This window comes from Nannobrachium achirus (genome assembly GCF_963921795.1).
Source record: "Nannobrachium achirus genome assembly, chromosome: 3".
Lineage (NCBI taxonomy): Eukaryota > Metazoa > Chordata > Actinopteri > Myctophiformes > Myctophidae > Nannobrachium > Nannobrachium achirus.
Window position 1 is genome coordinate 74861290 of NC_137812.1, and position 25802 is coordinate 74887091.

Sequence of the window (25802 nt, forward strand, 5' to 3'; positions counted from 1 at the left end):
ATAGGTAGGTAGGTAGGGAGGGAGGGAGGTAGGTAGGTAGGTAGGTAGGTAGGTAGATAGATAGATAGATAGATAGATAGATAGATAGATAGATAGATAGATAGATAGATAGATAGATAGATAGATAGATAGATAGAGAGGGAGGGAGGTAGGGAGGGAGGGAGGTAGATAGGTAGGTAGGTAGGTAGGTAGGTAGGGAGGGAGGGAGGTAGATAGATAGATAGATAGATAGATAGATAGATAGATAGATAGATAGGGAGGGAGGGAGGGGGGGAGGTAGGTAGGTAGGTAGGTAGGGAGGGAGGGAGGTAGGTAGGTAGGTAGGGAGGGAGGGAGGTAGGTAGGGAGGGAGGGAGGGAGGGAGGTAGGTAGGTAGGTAGGTAGGGAGGGAGGGAGGGAGGTAGATAGATAGATAGATAGATAGATAGGGAGGTAGGTAGGTAGGTAGGGAGGGAGGGAGGTAGGTAGGTAGGTAGGTAGGTAGGTAGGTAGCGAGGGAGGGAGGGAGGTAGATAGATAGATAGATAGATAGATAGATAGATAGATAGATAGGGAGGTAGGTAGGTAGGTAGGGAGGGAGGGAGGGAGGGAGGTAGGGAGGTAGGTAGGGAGGGAGGGAGGGAGGGAGATAGATAGATAGATAGATAGATAGATAGGGAGGTAGGTAGGTAGGTAGGTAGATAGATAGATAGATAGATAGATAGATAGATAGATAGGGAGGGCGGGAGGGAGGTAGGTAGGTAGGTAGGTAGGTAGGTAGGTAGATAGATAGATAGATAGATAGATAGATAGATAGATAGGGAGGGAGGGGGGGAGGTAGGTAGGTAGGTAGGTAGGTAGATAGATAGATAGATAGATAGATAGATAGATAGATAGATAGATAGGGAGGGAGGTAGGGAGGTAGGTAGGTAGGTAGGTAGGTAGGTAGGTAGGTAGACAGACAGACAGACAGACAGACAGACAGACAGACAGACAGACAGACAGACAGACAGACAGACAGATGCGTAGTTTTCTATGCCTTTCGGGTGTTTTAGGGGGTTTGTTTGTCTTCCCATTGTTTCCGTCCCCATCGTGGAGCCCACCACAACTTCTCTTTGCAGTTTGCACCGGTTGCGCGTGGCGGCCACCAGGGGTCGCCCTCGCACCACCGGACTACAGTCTGTCCCCCAGCTTCGCTTCTTGTTCTTCTTGAACCTCCGGGCTCGCCGTAGAAGAGCCCTGATCTACGGAGTAGAGATGGGATTTATGGTTCTTTGAAGTGAGCCGGATCTCTGGGATCCGTTCCTTTCAAAGAGCCGTTCAAAAGACTGGTTCATTCTAGTTACTATAGTTACTTAGTTTGTAGATTTTGATTATAATTACAAATAACTCGGACATATGGTACATACCTGCCTTTTGAAAATAGCCGATCTACAAGCTCATAATGCGACGCATTATGAGCTTGTAGATCTGCTATTTTCAAATGATTTTTCTTAATTTTACTCATTGGAAAGCCTGTGAAACAGGACATTCCGCATAATGAGTACGTTCTAATATTTTCAAGTACATTTTGATATAGCCTACTTGAAGTAGGCTATATCAAAATGTAAAAGTAAAGAAGTAGGCTACTTCTTTACTTTTACTCAAGTATATTAACATTCCAAACTTCTACTTGATTGCAGTATTGATATGTTTTATTGAGTAGTCTACTTTTCCCCACCACTGTTCATTAGAAAGGAACGGCTCCCTATACTGTGAACCGAATCCCATCGTTCATTTCAAAGAGCCGTTCAAAAGACTCGATTCGTTCGCGAACGTCCCACCTCTACTACGGAGGCCGAGGGAGGACAAAAAACAGCCTGTCAACGATGAGCGTCTTCTCCTGGAGAAAGAAGAAGTGTCTGCGTGGATTATTCTTGTTATTATTATTATTATTATAATTCCTCTTATAATAGAACACATATAACAGCAAACACAACCTGAGATCAAAGACACATCACAGGAAAAACAAAGGCCTTTTTTTTATCATAACAGCCTGGGTTTAAGTTTAGGGTTTAAAAATCAACATCATTTAAAAATAACAAACCGTTTTGTTTTGGCTTCGAAAAGGACAGCATCCAATAGAACTGGATTTGTGGTAATTTATTAGACTTATAGGCCTATTGTTGTTGATAATGTCATATATTATAGTTCTCTAATACATGTATAGTTTAGTGTTGTTGGGGTTATGATGTTGTTTAGGGTTTAAAATCAACACTATTTAAATACCAAACCGTTTTTGGAACAGGATCCAATAGAACTGGATCTTTGTTGATTTATACACTTATAGGCCTATAGTGATATTGGTAATATCATAGATTGTTCTTTATACATACATGGGCCTACCTAATTTAGTTTGTTGAGGTTATATGATGTTGTTGTTTATCAACACTATTTAAATACCAAACCGTTTTTGTCTTGGGTCGAAGGAACAGGATCCATTAGAACAGGATCTTTGTTGATTTATAAAGACTTATTCATAGGCCTAGTGTTGTTGATACTATCATAGAATGTTCTTTATACACACACAGGCCTGCCTAGTTTAGGTTGTTGAGGTTATGATGTTGCTTAGGGTTTAAAATCAACACTGTTTAAAATACCAAACCGTTTTGTTTTGGCTTCGAACAGATTCAATTATCTGTTATTCTCATAGGCCTATTGTGGTTATTGATACTATCAAATATAGTTCTTTATACAGTTGATATAGTGTTGAGGTAATGATGATGTTTAGGGTTTAAAATCAACACTATTTAAAACACCAAACCATTTTGTTTTGGCTTCGAAGGGACAGGATTCAATAGAACAGGATCTTTATAGTTATCTGTTATTCTCATAGGTCTATTGTGGTTATTGATTATATCATATATAGTTCTTTATACAGTTTATATAGTGTTGAGGTAATGATGATGATGTTGAGAGCTCATCGGGCTCATTGATTAGACTTTATAGGCCTGTTGTTATTGATATTAGTGTTGTTATTTCTGTACATAACAGTTTAACTAGGCTTGAGGTGAGGATGTTGAGAGTGGGGGTCCAGATCCTGGGGGTCCTCGTGGTGTCCTGGGTTCTGGGGGACCTTTTGGTGTTGGCTTGGTTCACTCAGCAACAAACACAACCACAAACACAACAAACACAACCACCACAGCAAGATCACAACAACAACCAACAGGATCACAGCTGTTTCTGTCACGTGAGTAAAAATGCATACATAATTGATTGATTGATTGATTGATTGACAGTGGTGTAAAGTAACTAAGCAAATTTACTTAAGTAATGTACTTAAGTACAATTTGGAGTTATTTGTACTTTACTTGAGTATTTCCAATTTCCAGCACTTCTACTCCACTACATCTCTGATCCAAATATTGTACTTTTACTCCACTAAATTTATTTGAAAACTTTAGTTACTTTGCAGATATAAATTATAATATTATAAAACACACATAAACCACTTTAGCCTTGTTTTATACCTTGGCTATTTGAAAATAGCCGATCTACAAGCTCACAACGCGTCGCGTTGTGAGCTTGTAGATCTGCTATTTTCAAACATTTGGTACTTTTACTTTTGGTACTTTAAATACATTTTTATGCCAATACTTTCATACTTTTACTCAAGTACATTTTGAATTCTGGACATTTACTTGTAACGGAGTACATCTACAGTGCAGTATTGATACTTTAAATTAAGTACAAAATGTGAGTACTTTTCCCACCTCTGATGATTGATTGATTGATTGATTGAGGGCTTTATTAGAAGAAGTTTGCATAGGAAAAGGTACAGTTTCATGACGGTACAGTTCACTGGTACAAGAGATCCATGAAAAGACTAAGCTTATTTCCACAGGAAACCATTGAAGTATCTCATATAACATTGAATGACAGACGGATAGAACACAGTACTATGCAGTAGATATAGTCAGGAAAAAAAGGGCGTTTTGATATTGATAAAGATATTGATTATGATGATTGATTGCTTGATTACTATGCTGGCTTTCATGTCGAAAAGGAACAGATCTGCTGATGTGAGCTTGTAGATCTCTCTCTGTGTGTGTGTGTGTGTGTGTGTGTGTGTGTGTGTGTGTGTGTGTGTGTGTGTGTGTGTGTGTGTGTGTGTGTGTGTGTGTGTGTGTGTGTGTGTAGTGCTATTCCAATCTTTATTTGTATATATTTAAATGTATTTTTTAATTTGATGTCAAGGCGGTGTTCTATAGAATTTTCCTCTGCTGTCATTTTCATCCGTCTATTTATTTGCTCACGAATAGGCCTGCTACTAGCCTACTGCTGTAGTTAAATAAAATGCATTACAGTTTAAATAGTAAATGTTAGTTTATTTAGCATGATACTAAGCAGGGGTCTTCAAAGTTTTCAGGCCAAGGACCCCTTAGTTGAGAGAGAGATGAAGCAGGGACCCCCACAACCTGTTCATAGATTCCATATAGTTTCATTGTTTGACAGCACAATCATCAATGTATTTTGGATTCATGTCAATTTGTGTTTTCAGATATTTAACCACTTGAACCGTCAATACTTAATAAACTTGACCTTTCACTCTGTACTTAGTCTGCTTTTTCCCCTCTACACCAAAGCTCTTTGCTGAAAATAGCAGATCTACAAGCTCACAACGCCTCGCAGTGCGCAGTGAGCTTGTAGATCTGCTATTTTTGGCTAAACTTCTCAGAATATTGACACTAGGGTTCAAGTGGTTAACATAACAAAGTAGAAAAAAAGATTTGGAGGACCCCCTGTAGTAACTCTGAGGACCCCCTAGGGGTCCCGGACCCCCTGTTGAAGACCCCTGTATTAGGCTATTCTTTTTAGACATTATTTTCACAGAGTCAGCTCTATATGCATATTAGAACCTTAATAGAACAATATTAAAATACAATTCTAACAGCAAAACGTGTGTTTTAATTATGGAACAAGACTAAATATTATTTCAGATTAGATTAATTGGATATTATTAAATACGGTTTTAATACTAAACGTTATATTAATAAACGTGTCATTCTTATGGAACACATTTTGACATATAATACTTTGATATTAAAATAAGGATATGTTAATAAACGTTGTATTAATAAACTTTATATTAATAAACGTGTCATTCTTATAGAACTCATTTTGACAGTTCAGGGGGCGGTAATGTTTATTTTTAACCAGGAAGTGTAGAACAGCGTGGTGCACGCTGATTGGCTGCGCCTCCCCTCCCCTCCCCTCCCCTCCCCTCCCCTCCCCTCCCCTCCCCTCCCCTCCCCGCACGGCGCCCCCCCCCCCTCCCTATGGGACTTGTAGTCCTTTTACAGGCCGCGCGAAATGGAAGCGGACGGAAGCTTGTTGGGGAGAAAGAACTACAAAACGGCTTCCCGTGCTTCCGGGGAGGGCGGGGCTTGGGTCGGTGACGTAGGCGCTGTTACGAGGGAAGGAGGCGGCAGTGGTGTAAAAGTAACGGAGTACATTTACTCAAGTATTTGTACTTATAGGTGCATTTTGAGGTGTTTTCAATACTTTATTCAGTAATTACACATTGTAATACTTTTTACTTCTACTCCACTAACATCTTAGAGGCAAATATTTGTACTGTTTTTTACTCCTAATAATAATTTGACAGCTTTTAGTTATTTAAGATACTTTGTAGATTACAACAAGACATACATGATTAACCACTTCAGCCATGTACACATTTTGGCCTTTTGAAAAATAGCAGAAATACAAGCTCACGATGGGTTGCGGTGTGACACGCTGTGAGCTTGTAGATCTGCTATTTTCAACAAGAACAACAACAATTTAAAAAAATATATATATTTCAAACTTTTTGAAAACTGCATATTAGACTTAACTTTCTACTTTTTGTACTCTTCTAAGTACATTTTGATGCCAATACCTTTGCTCTTATTTTTTTAAAGTAAAACTTGAATTATTTGAACTTATATTTAACATGTAAACCAAGTATATTTCATACATGGAGAGTATTGACATAAAAAATATAAGTATAAAAAATAAAATACTCACAAGAATTGAGTACTTTTTGCCACCACTTGTAGGAGGGGAGAGGGGGCGTGGTTTATTTTGGAAGTGTGTGTGTGTGTGTGTGTGTGTGTGTGTGTGTGTGTGTGTGTGTGTGTGTGTGTGTGTGTGTGTGTGTGTGTGTGTGTGTGTGTGTGTGTGTGTGTGTGTGTGTGTGTGTGTGTGTGTGTGTGTAAATGACAGCAGCTGTCAAACCTGCTACACCTGACCTGAGTGAGTGCTTGTAGATCAGCTGCTATTAGAGAGACACATGGGTCTGCTGGTCCGGTGGTGACAACGGGAGGACTTGTAGATTAGTTGTTTTGTTTAAAGAAGTACGTTTAAATGTGTGGTCAGAATAAGCAGCAGAAGTTAGTTTCAGTGTCAGAGTTATGATCAGACGAGGAGGAAGCTGCTGCTGTTGGCTGTCATGGATGGTCGTCAGTGTGTTTGTCATGCAAACCTTCCACTCTGCTGTGCTGGAGGTAAGAACAGGCTTTTTCAAAGTGGGTGACAGGCAGACAGGGGGGGCACCCTGGGGTGCCGTGGTGAAGGTGAAAAGGTTTGAGAACCACTGACATAGTAGTCTCTCAAGAACAGACTAACTGAGCTCCAGTTGATGTGAAAAAGGACCTTTTTCTTTGACGATGGCTGGCTAGATTGCTGACATCATAGAAACATAGGTTTTTCAAAAGACACTTATAGAATCGGGTCAAAATTCTAATTTTCACGATTTTTCAAAAATAGCAGATCTACAAGCTCTCTGCGCGGCACTCGGTGCTGCGCTGTGAGCTTGTATATCTGCTATTTTTCAATTGTTAAAGCATAAAATAATGATGCACAATAATGTGTAGCCGTTCTGAATGGGTTAAACACAAATTCATTCAGATGTTGTCGTCATCTTTATAATAATTAATGACAACATATTTAATAACCTAACCCTATGCAAACCTTCCATACCTCCTGCTGTGCGAGATAGTTTGATAATATTTGGAATTTATTTGGACTCTAACCCTAACCCTAAACTTGAAGCAAAAGTTATTTTCAGTTCTAACCAAGGGGTTTTCAAAGTGGGTGACGGCAGACAGACAGGGCACCCTGGGGTGCTGTGGTGACAGCAGTCCCCAGGGGTGCCGCTAATAAGTGGGTGACAGGCAGGACTGTCATGATTGTGACATTTTACACATGGCGATTAGTTGTCACTCAAATAATTGCGATTAGCGATTTAATTGTGTTTTTTGTCGTTGACAATTACATTTCTGTTTGGCTTGTAGGCTTTGAAGTTGCACATGGCAGATATGACACATAACCTAAATATACAAAGACATTTCTGACATATTTGACAACTTTATACTTAAAAAAAAAGAACATTGATAGTGGAAATAGCAGATCTACAAGCTCACAACGCGTCACATGCACTTGTGTTTTACCCTTATGTGGAGGTGAAATCATTTGAATGTTGGACGCAGTTCTGATTCATTCAATTAAACACAAATTCATTCAGTTGTTGTCATCATCTTATAATAATTAATAACAACATATTTAATAATTTTGATTGAGAATTAGATCATACTGTTATGCTAAAAGCAATGGCATAAATATAAGGTGAACATTAAGAATATAATGTAGGGGTGCCTACATAAATATAAGGTGAACATTAAGAATATAATGTAGGAGTGCCTACATAAATATAAGGTGAACATTAAGAATATAATGTAGGAGTGCCTACATAAATATAAGGTGAACATTAAGAATATAATGTAGGAGTGCCTACATAAATATAAGGTGAACATTAAGAATATAATGTAGGGGTGCCTACATAAATATAAGGTGAACATTAAGAATATGATGTAGGGGTGCCTACATAAATATAAGGTGAACATTAAGAATGTAATGTAGGGGTGCCTACATAAATATAAGGTGAACATTAAGAATATGATGTAGGGGTGCCTACATAAATATAAGGTGAACATTAACTAGTTCACAGCCAAATCGCCTTCCATCGCCATTTTGAGGAGGGTGAGGCAGCCAGATCGCCAAACGTCGCCTTGGGGATCATTTTCTGATCATTTTGGTATTTTTTTGACATTTTTTGAGCTATAAATGACCTTTCTAGCTTAATTTTAGTCTAAAGTTACATATTCGAAGGAAGTGACATCATCGATGACGTAACCCGGAAGTCGTTCGGCCATAACATAGAATGGGCCTTTTTACAGCATTGAATGTTGACGTTTTTCTTATCAAACTTTACCATATGTAGACCGATTTTCATTCGGAAAAAAATGGCTGGACTGACAGATTGGTCACTCAAGAGCAAAAACGAGTGTAAATGGCGTGCGCACGACGTTCGGATCGTGTTTTATAGCTCCCGTTCGGCGGACCGGGAGACATAATGGCCGCCAATGGGCGCCGCCATTATGGGTCTACTGCTGTCCACTCGCTAGTCCAGACTCTAGGAGATTATCGTTGGGCACACTCTAGTGGATAGTACTAGTACTACATTCTACAACAATATGATCCCTGTTGGGTTAGATTAAAGCTAACTTGGAAATTAATAAAATTCCTGGCAGTATAGGCGCACAAGCCTATTGTAAATGGCTGGGAGAGAGTTTGAATATAATGTAGGGGTGCCTACATAAATATAAGGTGAACATTAAGAATGTAATGTAGGGGTGCCTACATAAATATAAGGTGAACATTAAGAATGTAATGTAGGGGTGCCTACATAAATATAAGGTGAACATTAAGAATGTAATGTAGGGGTGCCTACATAAATATAAGGTGAACATTAAGAATGTAATGTAGGGGTGCCTACATAAATATAAGGTGAACATTAAGAATGTAATGTAGGGGTGCCTACATAAATATAAGGTGAACATTAAGAATGTAATGTAGGGGTGCCTACATAAATATAAGGTGAACATTAAGAATATAATGTAGGGGTGCCTACATAAATATAAGGTGAACATTAAGAATATGATGTAGGGGTGCCTACATAAATATAAGGTGAACATTAAGAATGTAATGTAGGAGTGCCTACATAAATATAAGGTGAACATTAAGAATATGATGTAGGGGTGCCTACATAAATATAAGGTGAACATTAAGAATATAATGTAGGGGTGCCTACATAAATATAAGGTGAACATTAAGAATATGATGTAGGGGTGCCTACATAAATATAAGGTGAACATTAAGAATATAATGTAGGGGTGCCTACATAAATATAAGGTGAACATTAAGAATATAATGTAGGGGTGCCTACATAAATATAAGGTGAACATTAAGAATATAATGTAGGGGTGCCTACATAAATATAAGGTGAACATTAAGAATATGATGTAGGGGTGCCTACATAAATATAAGGTGAACATTAAGAATGTAATGTAGGGGTGCCTACATAAATATAAGGTGAACATTAAGAATATAATGTAGGGGTGCCTACATAAATATAAGGTGAACATTAAGAATGTAATGTAGGGGTGCCTACATAAATATAAGGTGAACATTAAGAATATAATGTAGGGGTGCCTACATAAATATAAGGTGAACATTAAGAATATGATGTAGGGGTGCCTACATAAATATAAGGTGAACATTAAGAATGTAATGTAGGGGTGCCTACATAAATATAAGGTGAACATTAAGAATGTAATGTAGGGGTGCCTACATAAATATAAGGTGAACATTAAGAATGTAATGTAGGGGTGCCTACATAAATATAAGGTGAACATTAAGAATGTAATGTAGGGGTGCCTACATAAATATAAGGTGAACATTAAGAATATGATGTAGGGGTGCCTACATAAATATAAGGTGAACATTAAGAATGTAATGTAGGGGTGCCTACATAAATATAAGGTGAACATTAAGAATGTAATGTAGGAGTGCCTACATAAATATAAGGTGAACATTAAGAATGTAATGTAGGGGTGCCTACATAAATATAAGGTGAACATTAAGAATATAATGTAGGGGTGCCTACATAAATATAAGGTGAACATTAAGAATGTAATGTAGGGGTGCCTACATAAATATAAGGTGAACATTAAGAATATAATGTAGGGGTGCCTACATAAATATAAGGTGAACATTAAGAATATAATGTAGGGGTGCCTACATAAATATAAGGTGAACATTAAGAATATAATGTAGGGGTGCCTACAATATTTATAGGGCTGCCCTGAGCCAAACTTCATCAAACTATTACATATTATTTTATGACCATTTAGGCCCAGAGTTATTCAATGCTTTAAACTATAACTACTAAAAAAATAGCAGATATACAAGCTTGCAGCGCAGCACCGAGTGCCGCACTGCGAGCTTGTATATCTGCTATTTTCTTCACCTCAGCTTCACTGCACTATAACTGTATACCTCCTTTTATTTTAGCTACAGTTTACAATTTAACATGTAGGCATTCAGTAGACACTCTTTTACAAACCAGTAAGACTCCCTAATCGGGAGATAAGCGACGGTCAGGTCGCAGCGTGATTTTAGGGCAAAATGTGTAGGAGCAGTGTCCAAAAAATGTGTTTGAAAAAATATATGGGACAGATCCATGTTGATGACATGAGTGTAGACATACTGTGTACCGATTTGCGTAATTTTAGGGCAAAATCTGCAGGGGCAGTGTCCAAAAATGTGTTTGAAAAGGTCGGCCTGATGGTGGCGCTATATGGGACAGATCAATGTTGATGGCATGAGTGTAGACATACTGTGTACTTAATTTCACCGTTAATCATTCTATGTAAGGCTGGGCGATATCAGGAAAACCTTCCATATTCCATGACGTTGTTGAATTTCCTCCATATCGATACGATATTACTCATGATATTAGTAAAAACAATTGCATTATGTCGTTTTTCATGTGTTTAATGGTCCACTGCCTGCCTAACCCAGATAATGAATAGCATATCCATGCATGCAATTTTCAATTCAATTCAATTCAATTTAAAGGGCTTTATTGGCATGAGACAACATACGTTTACATTGCCAAAGCAGAAGTGTACACAATACAATACAATCAGAACAAAATATGTACAGTTGAAAACAGTTTTCATGCATCACGGTAACGTGCAGGCAGAGCAGGGATATATACAATGTTTTTTAAGGTGGTTGGGTTCCATTTGATATCCTTCTCTTATCACAGCAGCTCACGAATCTTGCTGCTGTGTTTGCACGTTGTTTTACTTCCCCCAGCAGGTATGGGAGTTTTTCCATCATTGGTCATGTTTTCAAACTCTCCTTGGGTGCTTATGATCTGTGGGAAGTATGCACACTGCAAAGTACACATAGAATAAAGACATTAAATGCCTTATTTCCATTTTTCAACAATGGTTATATTGAAATAACAACAACTGGTTACAAATACAGATGGACTGTTTTTTTTGCATGTGCTACGTGCATGCATAGTGTGTCTGTTAATTAATTTGACACATACACCAATACCTCATTTCAAGCCGTCCTCGTCGATATGTATAGCCTACCTTGCATGTTGATACCTCGATATCAATACATTTTCAATATATTAACCAGCCTTGATTCTATGACAGTCTTTCTGTTCAATGACTTATAGGTGGAAATGTGTCTGATTTCTGGTGTTTCCTTAATCTTTAGACTCCTTTTACTTTCAGACTCCTCACGTAGTGTGTTACAAAATCACTGTCTAAATGTACAGAGCAGGAGCGTCATGTTTAGCCTGCGGTGCCTGGACTTTGTGTAGTTTGCTGAGTGGTCCTTGAGCCATGCATTCTACGCTGAGTAGCCCTGGTCTGTCTGTACACTAGCATATTAGAGAGGTCTGTCTGTACACTAGCATATTAGAGAGGTCTGTCTGTACACTACCATATTGGAGAGGTCTGTCTGTACACTAGCATATTAGAGAGGTCTGTCTGTACACTAGCATATTAGAGAGGTCTGTCTGTACACTAGACCAGTGTTTCTCAACCTTTTCACTGCATGGCCACACTTTTCATGTCCCAAGAATCCATGGTCACACCAACATAATACGGGGGTGTAAATATCGTCACTGTCAGGAAGAAACCTTGTATCTCCAAGTTTCAAATGTGTACGCTTCTTCGCAAAGTAAAGTCCTGCTTCATCATGCAAGGCTGTCGCACAACAGTAGTGAAAACAGATCTACAAGCATACAACACAAGCAGTTTCAAGGGGCACACTTGACCCTTCTCAGGGGCACACCAAAGGTCCCCAGGACCAGTGGTTGAGAAACACTGCACTAGACTATTGGAGAGGTTTGTCTGTGCACTAGCATATTGGAGAGAGAAAAAACATGAATCACAATTTCAATTCAAAGGAGCTTTGTTGCCACGAGAAAACATACGTTTACATTGCCAAAGACAGTGTAAAAAACTAAACAAAAAAGTAATTTGTTGATAATCTGTACATCAGTACTAAACACGCTATATGATTCACTATAGGAAGCCATGCTGTCTAATACCTTCATTTACTGTTATTATAGTGGAAGAAATATGTAACAAAAAAAGGCAAATGTGTTCACTTCCGGCAGAAAGCGTGTAAATTTGCACCTAGGGGTATTTTTGTGCGCAGAATTCAAAGATTGACGGTCCCGACTCCCAAGCACTTTTCCCATGGGATCTGGTGGCTTTAATTCACTTACCATACTAGGGAAAAAAGACCCCCCCAAAAAAATCTTCTTTAAATAGCATGTGAGGGGTCTATCTAGGGGGTTTTCATGATTCTGAATCCATTGCAAGCATTTGTTTTGCACGAAAAACATTCCTTGGGCTAAAAATGGACCCTACACAACTGTGAAAAGTGATGACTCATCACTAAACCATAGTTTTGTGGGGTCCATTTCTTGCCCAAGGAATGTTTTTGTGCAAAACAAATGCTTGGAATGGATTCAGAATCATGAAAACCTCCTAGATAGACCCCTCACATGCTACTTAAAGAAGATTTTTGGGGGGTCTTTTTTTCCTAACCCTAACCCTATGGTAAGTGAATTTGAGAAAAGTGCTTGGGACCATCAATTTTTGAATTCAGCGCACAAAAATACCCCTAGGTGCAAATTTTCACGCTTTCTGCCGGAAGTGAACACCTTTTTCACATATTTCTCCCACTATTATACCTCTTATTGTTTGTATACATTTCTATATTATAGTTGTCATGAAAAGAACCTGGCAGGCCAACTAGTAAAGTATCTTTAGCTTTATTTATTTATAGATATCAATTGTAGAATGAATGAATGAATGAATGAATGACTGAATGAATGAATGAAACAAACACACACACACACACACACACGTGTCTCTGTAACTTGTTAAACATGTTTCCATTCTGGACACATACTGGCCCAACTAGTCTGGTGGTTACAGAAAGAATACATTCTTTTCAGCTGCATGCAGTATAAGAGGGTGTGTGCGTGAGCACAGGGTATACGCAGTGATAGCTGAGTGGTTAGTGTCCATACCTAGGACTCCGGAGGCCCCAGAGGTCACAGGTACGATTCCCCGCTCCAGCTACCACTGCTCCCCTCTCCCCCGCGCTCCTTGTGGGCATCACTGGGTTCAGCTGGGTTAAGCTGGAGAACTGAATTTCCCTTGTGGGATGATGTAGGTAAATTCTTCTTCGTGACATCATCATCATGCCAGGAAGTTATGCAGGAACGCCTACTTACCATACATCCAGACAGAAAAGTCCTGTCTGATTGCATTAAACAACGTTAAACTCACTTTGCCACTCAATTTGCCCCATTCACTTTATACATGTCTCTATACATAGCACATGTCTCTATTTTCTTCATCTAGCCAAAGATGAAGACACATGGCTTGACTGGTAGTAGTAGTAATATAATAATATTTAGTAACCATACTAATCCAGGCCTGAAAAATACCTACACATGTATCCTATTCTATATCCTATTCTATATCCTATTCTATATCCAGAAAAAGAAATGTTTATCAAACTTTTTAATGTGAAGAACAGCCGACCGCCATCACAATAATATACTTATTTCGTTCCAGGGAACCTGAGAAAGAAAGATTTGATTTACAGATGATTTGCTTTAGGACATATTTATTGAAAGATTTGCTAACGTTTTCACGATTTTTCAAAGAATATCACATCTGCAAGCTTGTATATCTGCTATTTTTTAATAAATATAAAATAATAGTTAAAGAGGTTACAATCTAGAGTGACACGGATACTTAAAGAACACTTTAACAATCATTAAGTTATGATATTATAATGTATCATTTTATATGTAGGCCCGTCATAATTATTACATAATCGTATAATCGCAATTATTTGACATAATCACAATCATTTTGTCATAATCGCAGGCCTTGGCACGATGTAAATACAACTTCAGGGCAGGTGGAGTTTGCTTTCAGGTTGCCTGACCAGGCAAGTGCTGGTTTGAGAGGGAACCCAACCGTCTGTCTAAACACCTGAACGTGGCCAGAGCGCTCTGTCTTCTGGTCTGTGGGATGTAAAATAAGAGCACTTTTTACCTATAATGTGCAGTTTTCACTGTTGCCACACTTAAATATATAAACTATGAGTGTGAACCCATAGTCATTATTCATAGCTATGTAGGTATTTGGCATAAACATTTAGATGTGACATTATTTATCGTAGACCCCCAGAAAGTAAAATAATAAGTGTTAAATTGAACGGTAATTAAAATAGTTTTCTAATCGACGATTTAGCTTTCGGGCAAGTGGACATGACCTTTGGGCAAGTAGAACATGACCTGACGGGCAAGTGCCTCTGAGACCTTAGTGTCAACCCCTGTAGACAGAAGATGTAGGATCCCCACAGCTTTTTGATCATAACTGTTTACACGTTGAAAAGTTTCATATATTTTCCAACATTTTCAAAAATAGTGAAAAATAGCTGATCTACAAGCTCACAACACGTTGCGATGCGATACGTTGTGAGTTTGTAGATCTGCTATTACCACCGTCAATGTTATTTTTTTAAGTGTAACGTTGTCAAATACTGTATGTCAGTCATTTCTTTGTATATTTAGGTGTCACATCTGTCTTGTGCTGGTCTTGTGCAACTTCAAAGCCTAAAAGCCAAACAGAAATGTAATTGTCAACGTCAAAAACACAATTAAATTATGTCCAATTTAACCGTTACTTTTCACCATTCAAATTCAAAACCAGTCAAATTTGAGCAATTTCTACTGTACTAGCTGTAAACAGTTCGAGACGCATTTCAAGCTTGCAGATCTGCTATTATTTTTTGTGTGACGCTGAAGTATTGATCAAGTAGGGGTTAATTTTACTGGGGAAAAAAACATGACGGAGTTAGAAGTCAGGAGATAACAGGTTGTTCTTGGCTGACCAGAGCACAGCCTGTTATTCTCTACCATATGGTAGACCTGGACTAGATGACCAGAGCACAGTGTTATTCTCTACCATATGGTAGACCTGGACTAGATGACCAGAGCACAGTGACACCTTATCAGCCTGTAGGCCTGTTATTCTCTACCATATGGTAGACCTGGACTAGAGACACTAGTGTTTAAAGATGGGGGAAAATTAAATATTCATTGTTACAATAAGTGTTTAAAGTCTCTATAGTGACAGTAATCATTTCCATAGAGTGTTTGTTCAGTAACAGTGTTAAATAGCTCTATATTGTGACAGTAATCGTTGCTATAGAGTGTTTGTTCAGTAACCGTGTTAAATAGCTCTATATTGTGACAGTAATCATTGCTATAGAGTGTTTGTTCAGTAACAGTGTTAAATAGCTCTATATTGTGACAGTAATCATCGCTATAGAGTGTTTGTTCAGTAACAGTGTTAAATAGCTCTATATTGTGACAGTAATCATCGCTATAGAGTGTTTGTTCAGTAACAGTGTTAAATAGCTCTATATTGTGACAGTAATCGTTGCTATAGCGTGTTTGTTCAGTAACCGTGTTAAATAGCTCTATATTGTTACAGTAATCATTTCTATAGACTAGAGTATAGAGTGCTTTAACTATTGAAAAATAGCAGATATACAAGCTCACAGCGCGCCGCGCTGCAAGCTTGTAGATCTGCTATTTTTGAAAATTAGAATTTTGACCCGATTCTATAAGTGTCTTTTGAATCCTTCTAAGGTTTTTTGAAAAACCTACGTTTCTATGTCAGCAATCTGGCCAGCCATCGTCAAAGAAAAGGTCCTTTTCACTTAACTGGAGCTCAGTTAGTCTGTTCTTGAGAGACTACCATGTCAGTGGTTCTCAAACCTTTTCATGTGAAGGACCCCCAAAATGATATTTATTTGGCCACGGACCCCCATCTCAAAAATATCTAGTTCCAGGGACCACCCAGAAGCAAAATCTGAGTTACAAACGTTCGCTTTGAAAATACATTATGTTCAAAGATTTGCACACATTTTTTCTTTTTTTCCCCCAAAAATAGCAGATCTACAAGCTCGCAGTGCCGCGCTGTGAGCTTGTAGATCTGCTATTTTCCCTCCGGTTAAAGCATTCAATAGTTCTAGGCCCTCAACGGACAATGATCAAACTAAATAAAATATAAGGCGACTTAATGTGTGAATAAAATGAATGAATAAATCAACCAGGGAAGAGGTCGTCATCATCAGCACCATATGTTGTGTTGCTGAATACTGCATGGGCTTGGAGATCAGGTGACATCTGTTGTGAGATCTGTTGTCGTCACACTGTGCAGCTGTCACTCACCCGCCATTTAACCCATTCAGGCCTGGGATTACTGAATGCTTTAGCTATAGAAAAATAGCAGATATACAAGCTCACAGCACGGCACCGAGTGCCGCACTGCAAGCTTGTAGATCTGCTATTTTTGAAATGGTCGTGAAAATGTGTGCAAAATCTTTGAATATATGTATTTTTAAAGCGAATGTTTGTAACTAAAATTTTGCTTCTGGGTGGTCCCTGCCTGGAACTAAATATTTTGTGATGGGGGTCCGTGGCCAAATACATATCATTTTGGGGGTCCTTCACATGAAAAGGTTTGAGACCCACTGACATAGTAGTCTCTCAAGAACAGACTAACTGAGCTCCAGTTGAGTGAAAAGGACCTTTTCTTTGACGATGGCTGGCCAGATTAGTGACATATGGAAACGTAGGGTTTTCAAAAACCTTAGAAGGATTCAAAAGACACTTATAGAATCAGGTCAAAATATACATTTTCATGATTTTTCAAAAATAGCAGATCTACAAGCTCACAGCACTCGGTGCTGCGCTGTGAGCTTGTAGATCTGCTATTTTTTTAATACTTAAAGCATGAAATAATGATACACAAATGGGTTAATTTCAAGGGTAGAGGAACCGTCATTAGAACACGGAGGGTTCCAGAAGGGTTCCCAGTTGGATCCCGGGCTCCCCCAGAGTTAGTGTGGAAGAGTCCTTGATCAAGACTCTGAACCCCTAACTGCTCCTGATGAGCAGGTTGGTGTTAATTATCAAGACTCTGAACCCCTAACTGCTCCTGATGAGCAGGTTGGTGTTAATTATCAAGACTCTGAACCCCTAACTGCTCCTGATGAGCAGGTTGGTGTTAATTATCAAGACTCTGAACCCCTAACTGCTCCTGATGAGCAGGTTGGTGCCAAGCATGCGGTGGTGTAAAGTAACTAAGTACATTTACTTAGTTATTTGTACTTTACTCGAGTATATCCAATTTCCAATACTTTTACTTCTACTCCTCTACATCTTGGATCCAAATGTTGCACTTTTACTCCACTACATTTATTTGAGAACTTAAGTTAATAGTTACTTTGCAGATATAAATTATATTATAAAACACACATAACCACTTTAGCCCTATTTTATACCTAGGCTATTTGAAAATAGCCTATCAGGCCACAGGTATATTGATTTGATTGATTGATTGAAGTGTTTATTGTCAGTTTGCATTGGAAGTTTCATGACAGTACAGTTCACTGGTACAAGGTCAACTAAAAGGATGCACTCACAGGAAAGCACATGACTTGTTTACATTGAGATCCCATTTTTAACTCAAACAACATTGAATGACAGACAGACAGAATGACAGACAGATAGACAGACAGACAGACAGACAGACAGACAGACAGACAGACTGACAGAACACAGTACTAAGCAGGAACAGACAGACCAGGCTGTGTAAACATAAACAGACGTGGCACAGATACCGTATGAGAACGTAGCAAATGTTAGACTTTAGAGCAGTTGTTCTCAACCTGTGGGTCGGGACCCCTGGAGGGGTCCCCAGATGATTAACTTAATGTGCAACATTGTTTTCTCTCTCAACAGTAAACAAACCAACATAAAGTTTAAGTGTTCAGAGGGTATCTGCACATTTCTAAATTAAGGACTTTTTAATACCTCTAAAATGACAAATTAAACATTGGCCAAATTGTCAAATATTAGAGGCAGAAATTGTGAAAATAGCACTATAGAACCAACCAACCGTTACAAAATGTAATGCCTCGTTATGTAATGCTCGTCAGGGTGTGTGTGTGTGTGTGTGGGGTGGGGGTGGGGGTGATTATTTGGGGGTTCCCCAGTTAAAATAGGATTATTTTGGGGGTTGAGAACCAGTGCTTCAGAGCAGAGCTATTCAATGTGTTTCAGGCCAGGGACCCCTCAGCTGCAGTGCATTGTGGGTCAGGACTCAGGATGTGGTTCGCTCAGCGGCCGCCTCACTTCCTGTTCAGAGAGGAAGTGTCATGTTCCCTCACTTCCTGTTCAGAGAGGAAGTGTCATGTTCCTCTGTGCGACCGCGGGTTTCCCGGTGAACCTGAGCGCAAGGGTGGGGGGGGGAGTGTGGGGTAGGGCATTCATCAACTATTAGAATATTCAAATATCAAAGTCACTATTCGACGTTGTTCACCGAAGTCGAATATTCGCTTTTTTTTATTGTTTTCTCTGTAGAGTTTATAAAGCTTGGCGAGATAGGAAGTCATAAGAATGAGTTGTCAATGCCCCTGGTGGATGAATTTGTTAATGCTCTATACCAAGGGTTCTCAAACCTTTTTAGGCCATGACACCCAAAATAAACATATTTGAACTGGGGACCCCCACCCTGACAAGCACTTGGAATTGTAGGTATTACATTTAATGTTACTCGGTTCTGCAGATAAATATTGTGAAAATAGCAGATCTACATTGCGTTGTGAGGCGTTGTGAGCATGTAGATCTGCTATTTTCACATTGTTCGCCTCTTGCTTACTTAATATTTGCCAGTTTGGCCAGTCCTGCCGAATATTCCACTATTCGAATACTTTGAGGTTGAATAATACGAATACTAAAAATCGCTATTCGAGAATGCCCTTGTGTGGGCAACACACCACTGACTATTGCAGATGATGGAGAGGTTATAATATAGCTTTATGTATTGAGAATAAGAGGCACTCTTAATGATTTCGCAAGAGACTCATCGCCGATTGCAAGATATTTAAAAGTTATTGGGGGCCATGATTAGGGATGGACATCGGATTCGGCCAATATCAAAAATCGGCAGGTATGATATCAAACCGTCCGAATCGGTGACCGGCAGGTCACTGACATAAATACCGGTTTTATGCCAATTGTGTCTATGGCACTGCACAGCATGATGCTCTGGTCCTGTGACTAAAGTAAACATTAGCAAGTAGCAGCCAGTCTACTTAGTGGCAGCCTACAGAATACAGATGGTGCTGATTACCGGAAAAAACGCATGCGTCATCTGCTTTCCTCCTGCCTAGTCCAGACGGTCATATTAGACTGGATATTGTCTGTGATTTTGGATATTGTACTATTGTGATTGATTTGGCATTAGTGTTCTTCTAGCTTATTGGTACTCAAATTGAAGTATGTCTTGTGGGCCTACTTGGCCTGAAAACATTGGTATGGGAGCAACCCTATTTTCTAGTTCTTAGCTAAAGAAATCGGTATCGGAAAAATGGGTTTTGGCAGGTCAGACCTTCATAAAACCGGTGGATCGGTATCGGCCAAGAATTTTGAAATCGGTCCATCTCTAGCCATGATGATTGATAACCTCTTCTTCCCACTACTAGACTAATAAGGATTTATATTGTTTGTGTTATTGTTTACAACCACAATTATTCATGTGTGGCAAGACCCTTACGGGTCCATTTGGTTCCATTTGTTACACTCTCACAGTGCATAGAGCCTATGGACAGCTTTGCACACGTGCTCTTATGAGCTTGTAGATCTGCTGTTTTTGGCGGCGGGTTCGAGCGCTTAACAAAAGTGTCATTTGAAGTCTGAAGCAGATTATCTCGATAATGTCGTTGTCAATCGCAATTTCATTTTGACTCGATAGTCGTGACGTGTAATTCACCCTTTGTCAGCCTTCTGATTGGTCCCTGACTGACCAACCAGCAGGCTCTATCTGCCTTGTCCCGCCCTGGTTCCGCCTTTTTTCATGTTGAATTTGCTAAAACATAATTTTTTGGAGAAATAAAAGCATTTAAAGGGATATTCCACTTTCAAAAAAACTTTTGGTCATTTTATCGTCTAATCAGGCTTTTATGAACACCCTGGACAGTTTTTAATTTGCTTCATTCAATATTTAGATATTTGATGTAAATGTTATCTGGCCCTCCAGGCTCAGGGCCTCTCCACATACACACCCATTGTAACTTCAAACTCCATTTTAACCATGATAGATTCATTAAAAACACCCATTATTAACCCTAACCCTTATTTCTGGTGACTCATACTACCTTCCTAATATGTGAGCAGTCCGTGTTTTTTCAATAACCTTTTTTCATTTATTTTTAATAAAATATTATTGTATTTAATCTTTTCCATTTTCCCAAAAAATTATTAAAAATAAATGAAAAAATGTATTGAAAAAACACGGTCTGCTCACGTATTAGGAGGGTAGTATGAGTCACCAGAATAAATGCTGGGTGTTTTTAATGAATCTATCATGGTTAAAATGAAGTTTGAAGATACAATGAGTGTGTATGTGGAGAGGCCCTGAGCCAGGGCCAAATAACATTTACATCAAATATCTAAATACTGAATGAAGCAAATTAAAAACTGTTCAGGGTGTTCATAAAAGCCTGATTAGACGATAAAATGACCAAAAGTTTTTTGAAAGTGGAATATCCCTTTAAAAACCTTCCCAGTCACTATACTGCCACTGAGAGGCTCCTTTTTACTGAAGGTTTAACATGAGAATTGAATACACAAAATAATAAGCAGCAACTGAATTTCAATGGTAGTGGATGGAGAGAAAGGTCTTTTGTCCCACCAAGACACAGCAACCAATGGGTGCGAAGAGGGGCGGGTAACGGGCGGGACTTGACGAAGGATGAATTTCCATTATTGTCCCATCCTTAATGCAGTTTCTCAACCACTGGTCCTGGGGACCTTTGGTGTGCCCCTGAGAAGGGTCAAGTGTGCCCCTTGAAACTGCTTGAAAGCCAGTATTGTATTTATCATTTTAAAAATGATTTAAACTAGTGAAAACAGCCGATCTACAAGCACACAACGCCTCGCACCGCGAGGTGTTGTGTGCTTGTAGATCTGCTGTTTTCACTACTGTTGTGCGACAGCCTTGTGTGATGAAGCAGGGCTTTAATTTGCGAAGAAACGTACACATTTGAAACTTGGAGATACAAGGGTTTCTTCCCGACAGTGACGATATTTACACCCCCGTATTATGTTGGTGTGACCATAGATTCTTGGGACATGAAAAGTGTGGCCATGCATACAAAAGGTTTTGAAACACTGGCCTAATGAATCCATTTATTCATTTATTTATCTGATTGTCTTTTTCTTCAGCTGACGGGAGTCCTAGACGACTGCTTCTGTGACATCGAGAGCATCGACTCCTTCAACAACTTCAAGATCTACCCTCGAATCAAGAGACTGACCGAGAGAGACTACTTCAGATACTACAGGGTGAGTACACCATCTGTCAAAGATGTTTAGAACTTAGAGACTAGAACTACAGGGTGAGTACACCATCTGTCAAAGATGTTTAGAACTTAGAGACTAGAACTACAGGGTGAGTACACCATCTGTCAAAGATGTTTAGAACTTAGATACCAGAACTACAGGGTGAGTACACGATCTGTCAAAGATGTTTAGAACTTAGATACCAGAACTACAGGGTGAGTACACCATCTGTCAAAGATGTTTAGAACTTAGATACTAGAACTACAGGGTGAGTACACCATCTGTCAAAGATGTTTAGAACTTAGAGACTAGAACTACAGGGTGAGTACACCATCTGTCAAAGATGTTTAGAACTTAGAGACTAGAACTACAGGGTGAGTACACCATCTGTCAAAGATGTTTAGAACTTAGAGACTAGAACTACAGGGTGAGTACACCATCTGTCAAAGATGTTTAGAACTTGGATACCAGAACTACAGGGTGAGTACACGATCTGTCAAAGATGTTTAGAACTTAGATACCAGAACTACAGGGTGAGTACACCATCTGTCAAAGATGTTTAGAACTTAGATACTAGAACTACAGGGTGAGTACACCATCTGTCAAAGATGTTTAGAACTTAGATACTAGAACTACAGGGTGAGTACACGATCTGTCAAAGATGTTTAGAACTTAGATACCAGAACTACAGGGTGAGTACACCATCTGTCAAAGATGTTTAGAACTTAGATACTAGAACTACAGGGTGAGTACACCATCTGTCAAAGATGTTTAGAACTTAGATACTAGAACTACAGGGTGAGTACACGATCTGTCAAAGATGTTAGAACTTAGATACCAGAACTACAGGGTGAGTACACGATCTGTCAAGATGTTTAGACTTAGATACTAGAACTACAGGGTGAGTACACGATCTGTCAAAGATGTTTAGAACTTAGATACCAGAACTACAGGGTGAGTACACGATCTGTCAAGATGTTTAGAACTTAGATACCAGAACTACAGGGTGAGTACACGATCTGTCAAAGATGTTTAGAACTTAGATACTAGAAACTACAGGGTGAGTACAATCTGTCAAAGATGTTTAGAACTTAGAGACTAGAGCTACAGGGTGAGTACACGATCTGTCCAAAGATGTTTAGAACAGAGAGACTACTCCAGATTAGGGCATTCACGAATAGTGATTTTAGTATTCGAATTATTCAACCTCAAAGTATTTGAATAGTGGAATATTCGACAGGACTGGCCAAACTGTCAAATATTAAGTGCGGTAAGCAAGAGGCGAACATTGTGAAAATAGCAGATCTATATGCTCACAACGCCTTGCACACACTAGGCTCCACTATTCTAAATATTTTGATAAATACAACAAACGGTTTTGGACATACAAGGTTTCCACCCAACAACAACGATATGTGGATGTACTCTAGAAAGACGCAGGAGTGCAAAGCACCAGGAAGCTGGTCACATGTATGGAGAACCAGGATGACTGGAAGCGACGATGGAGGCTGGTCTGAGGACCACCTAGACCAGGTGTTCTCAACCTTTTTTGAAGCGGTGACTAGCCGCTTCCAATGTATGCACATGTCTGTCCCCTTGTCCTCACTCACTCACTCACCAGTATGAACAGGATCTGCGCGAGAGAGAGAGAGAGAGAGAGAGAGAGAGAGAGAGAGAGAGAGAGAGAGAGAGAGAGAGAGAGAGAGAGAGAGAGAGAGAGAGAGAGAGAGAGAGAGAGAGAGAGAGAGATGAGAGAGAGAGAGGAGAGAGAGAGAGAGAGAGATGCTGATTTCTAAACCGAAAGTGAAACTTACAAACCGCACGCTGAAAACAGAGAGAGAGAGAGCACGTTGCGGTAAAAAAAAAACACACACACACACACACACCAGTAAAAACGGGACTCATAAAATGTCCCTGGGACCCATCTGAATGAAAAACATAGATCTGGAACTGCTCTAATTCACCGCTTCAATTCAACCGAGGTTTGATTTTTTCTGCATGGCCACACTTTTCATGTCCCAAGAATCCATGGTCACCAACATAATACGGGGGTGTAAATATCATCACTGTCGGGAAGAAACCTTGTATCTCCAAGTTTCAAATGTGTACGTTTCTTCGCAAAGTAAAGCCCTGCTTCATCATACAAGGCTGTTGCACAACAGTAGGGAAAACAGCACACAATGCCTCGCACCGCGAAGCGTTGTGTGCTTGTAGATCGGCTGTTTTCACTAGTTTAAATACTTTTTAAAATGATAAATACAATACTGGCTTTCAAGCAGAAACAGCAGTGTTTCTCAACCAGTTCAATTTCAATTCAAATGAGCTTTATTGGCATGAGAAGACATACGTTAACATTGTCAAAGCAAGTGTCACAAATAAAATAAAAACTGTTGAAAATGGGGAACATACTGTTGGAGGGGGTACAGCATTGTGTAAACAGAGCTATGTCGCATTTTATACACAGGGCATAAAGCTTTTGGAACAAATAACGGCATTATTATTTTTTTCTCAAAATGCATTTAAAGGTATCGGCTCTGTTTCATACTGTATGTGCAGTAGGTCTAGATGTCAATCCATGGTTTGTAGTCCTTAGGGTGGTTGAGTTTCTAGTAGGGGTGTAACGATACATTTTAACAGCGATATGATATGCATCGCAATACATGGTTAATGATTCGATGCATGGACGATATTGGTTCATTCATGGAGATACGATACCTTTCGATTCAATGATTTAAAATCAATATAGTAACTATTTAGCAAAGAAATTAAATCTGTGTAAAACGTTCTAAAAAATCTATTATTATGGAAGTAAATGCTGTGATTCTCTAGCAAATACATGGACATTATATTACAATACATATGGGCAAACCCACCTTGACATGAACACAGAGATTACACACATTTATTGATAGACCAAGAGTAGCTATATGGAATGGAAAGGTAATTAAACCCCTCTTTTTCATTTTCCTTCTTAAAGCTGCTAAATACAAGGCACAAATACTTAGTTTCCATACAATCATTTATTTGCATTGCAAAACGATTCGATACAGATTACCATATTTTAAAACGATACGATACAAAGCCAAAACTGTACAATATTTTGCTTTTACAAACAATATAGTAGATAATTGCCAATTAAAATCGATTTTTCGATTCAGTCCTTTCACTGCAGCTACTCTCACACATAGAAATGCAAATGTGGGTCTTTTGTTATCACCTGTACTCACCTGGCAAGGTACTGTATGAATAGTCAACAGCGTAGCTTTGCCACTCATATTGCACTACTACAAGATGACCCCCGTATTATGTTGGTGTGCCCATGGATTCTTGGGATATGAAAAGTGTGCCCATGCAGAAAAAAGGTTGAGGTGTGTGTGTGTGTGTGTGTGTGTGTGTGTGTGTGTGTGTGATGTCAGAGGTTTTATGAAAGAGTCTCTTTATGAACACTGATGGAGTTAGAATCACAACCATTGTAGTATTTATAGTTAGAATCACAACCATTGTAGTATTTATAGTTAGAATCACAACCATTGTAGTATTTATAGTTACAGTAGAATCATTGTACTGTTGAGTGTAAGAGTAAACACACCCAGAATGTGAGCAGGCTGGTTGTTCTCACTCAGATACACCACCAGAACAGAAGGTGATACATCTAGTCACAGAACCTCTTTATATCCTATCCACAAGTTTCCAACATCCCATCATGCATTGCGCAGGAGGTTTGCGGCAGTTCCGGCATCGCAGCCCAGTGTCATCTACATCAGTGGTTCCCAAACTTTTTTGTCTCAGGGCACCCCATAAATATATATATATATTTTTTAATCCGAGGCACCCCTACATTATAATTTTCACTTCCAGCACCTTATATTTATAGCATACCGTCGTTGTCGGGTGGAAACCTTGAAAACCGTTCGTTTGT

General features: G+C 39.1%; 1 protein-coding gene across 1 annotated transcript in view; it reads left to right on the forward strand.

The window, feature by feature from the left end:
• Positions 1-1854: 1854 nt before the first annotated feature.
• LOC308281737 (ERO1-like protein beta) overlaps positions 1855-25802 on the forward strand; it is a 69337-nt gene continuing 45389 nt past the window's right edge. Inside the window, 3 exon segments of the mRNA XM_080722019.1 lie at positions 1855-2116; positions 3013-3208; positions 21767-21886. Coding sequence (XP_080578145.1) covers positions 3035-3208; positions 21767-21886 — 294 coding nt within the window. The 5' untranslated portion in view covers positions 1855-2116; positions 3013-3034.